This window comes from Merops nubicus, unplaced genomic scaffold (genome assembly GCF_000691845.1).
Source record: "Merops nubicus isolate BGI_N331 unplaced genomic scaffold, ASM69184v1 scaffold31945, whole genome shotgun sequence".
NCBI lineage: Eukaryota > Metazoa > Chordata > Aves > Coraciiformes > Meropidae > Merops > Merops nubicus.
The window spans coordinates 8,377-10,597 of NW_008609439.1; the positions used below are offsets into that span (position 1 = coordinate 8,377).

The 2,221-nt window shown below is 56.6% G+C and overlaps 1 protein-coding gene across 1 annotated transcript in view; it reads right to left on the reverse strand.

Moving 5' to 3' along the window:
• Nucleotides 1-1,470: 1,470 nt before the first annotated feature.
• SC5D (sterol-C5-desaturase) overlaps nt 1,471-2,221 on the reverse strand; it is a 3,023-nt gene continuing 2,272 nt past the window's right edge. The window contains exon 4 of the mRNA XM_008940599.1: nt 1,471-1,896. Coding sequence (XP_008938847.1) covers nt 1,471-1,896 — 426 coding nt within the window. The remainder of the gene's footprint in view (nt 1,897-2,221) is intronic.

A 2,221-nucleotide genomic window follows, 5' to 3' on the forward strand; every position in this document is an offset into this window, starting at 1 on the left:
CTGGTTCTGTTCACTGATTTAACTTTTCAGCTCAAGCTCTTCTAATTAACTGCCTTGTCTGAAGTTAGCAGCATGTTTTTGCAGCCTGTCTGCTTTTAAGCAGTGATACAACATGTTGAGTTACTGCCAGGGGCTGGTATGCAGACCAAGGTCACTTCTAAGCTTGTGAACCACACTGAGTGGGGCAGAAAGTAAAGCCATGCCTGCAGGGAGGAGTGGGCAAGCTAAGTGACCCTAAAATTGACCAATGGGTATTGCATCCTGTATCTCACATTCAGTAAAAGCTGAAGGATCAGGAGGGGCAAGCCATGCAGGGCAGGAAGTGACAGGGGTGTCACCAAGTCTCGGAGGCTCTTGGTGTCTGTACCCTCTGTGTGGAGGGGTCAAGTCCTTTTGGCTGACCCCTGGAATAAGTCTCCTTCCTGGCCTGGCAGTGGGTGGTGTTTTCCCCATCCCCTTTGCTGTTTTGGCAGGAGGGGAGGGGGCAAAGTGTGTATTTGCTGCCAGAATGGCATGGGGTGAGCCTGTTATGGGCGTTATAGGGGAGAAATGGGGCACCCTGGCAGGCTGTGCATGGCCTTGGGAGCGAGGGTGAAGGGACTAAATGCCAGCCAGTTTGGCAAATAAGATTTATTGAATGGGGGTTGGACCAAGGACGGGGGACTGGGTTTCAGTAGGAAGCACATTGGGCATTAAGGGGGAAAGCCATCCACGAACTCTTGAGCGAGGAGAAGCTCCCACCCCTCACCTCTAGGCTCCTGCTCATCCTCTTCCCCTCTCCATGTTCTTAGGGAGCTGGAGGAACCCACAGGACTCCAAGCACACGTTTGTCCAGGCTGGGACACGTCCATGGAACATCCCTGGGCGTAAGGGAGGAGAAGACCACGCCGGAGTCCCACCACGTCTGGAGGCCAAGCCCTCGCTGCACTGAGGAGCCAGAGAGGAGCTGCACTCTCACCCAAAGGTAGGAGATTGCGGCTTTTTTTCGCGACACACAGCTCAGAAACAACAACTAGCATCAGCAGCCTCTCGACTCATCCCGATGGACTCCGTGATGACGGCAGCGAATCAACCACCAAGGCACCCAGCGTGGATGGATGGATGGAGACCCTGCCACGAGCCACGTCAACGTTCCATTTATGCCACAATATTGTTTTATTTGTGCCATGTTACTGTTGTTTGTGCCACAGGATTGTTCTTTTTTTGTAAAGCAGCAGCACAATAGTAAAGCAGCACGGAGACCTTAGCAGAGATCCAGGGGCAGCTGGGAGGGGGAGCGGGGCAGAGCTAGGCCAGGTTCCACTCTTCCAGGAGCAGGGATGAGCCAGAGCACGTGCTGAGAACCACCCTGTGCCGCTCGTGCTGTCAGGGGACCGGGGCTCTTTGTCCATGGGGAAGCAGCCTCAGTGGCCAGGGAGGAATTGGATGAGAGATGGCCAGGGAATCTTGTCCCAGACTGAGGAGGGAACCCTACTCAGCCTTGTCGGCCAGGGAGCCGTTGGCTACCCCCGCGCCCTTCTCGCGGAGCTTGCGCAAGTAGTCGTGGGGGCCTTTGCCCTCGAAGGCCGTGGGGCTCTTGTAGGAGCCCCCAATCTTGTCCCAGAGGGTGAAGTACTGCCCGTAGTTGTAGTCGAAGTACAGGTGGTGGTCGGTGTGGTGGGCAGAGCCGTTGATGACGTGCCGCAGGAGGCGGGGGACGCGGTAGTCGCCGTCGTGTATGGAGATGGTCCAGACGTTGACGAAGATGTAGAGGCCCAAGTAGGTGACTTTGTGCAGAGGGAAGAGGAAGGGGTAGACATGGTAGGGCAGGCTCTGCATGAAGCCGTCGACGGGGTGGAAGGCGTGGCTGGCGAAGGGCGTGGCGATCTTCCAGAGGTGGTGGGGCTTGTGGAATCGCTGTGGGGAGAGGGGGTGCTGTCAGGCCTTGGGGCAGAGGCAGGCACGGGGCTTGTACAGGCCGGCCTCTTTTAGGGGTCCCCTGGCCAGGAATGGACTTGCTGCCAATAGATCCTCCCCTGCTTTCCTGTAGGCCCCTCCCAGGTACTTGAAGGTCACTATAAGGTCCCACCAGAGCCTCCTCTTCATCTCACCACACCCCATCAGCATTCCACTCACTGTCCTCCAGTCAGAGGCCATTCCAAATAGTGTGTGCTGACACTGTGGCACAGGCTGTCCCCATTGTTTGTTTTGCTGTCTCCTCCTTTCATGGCTCCCGGGGCAC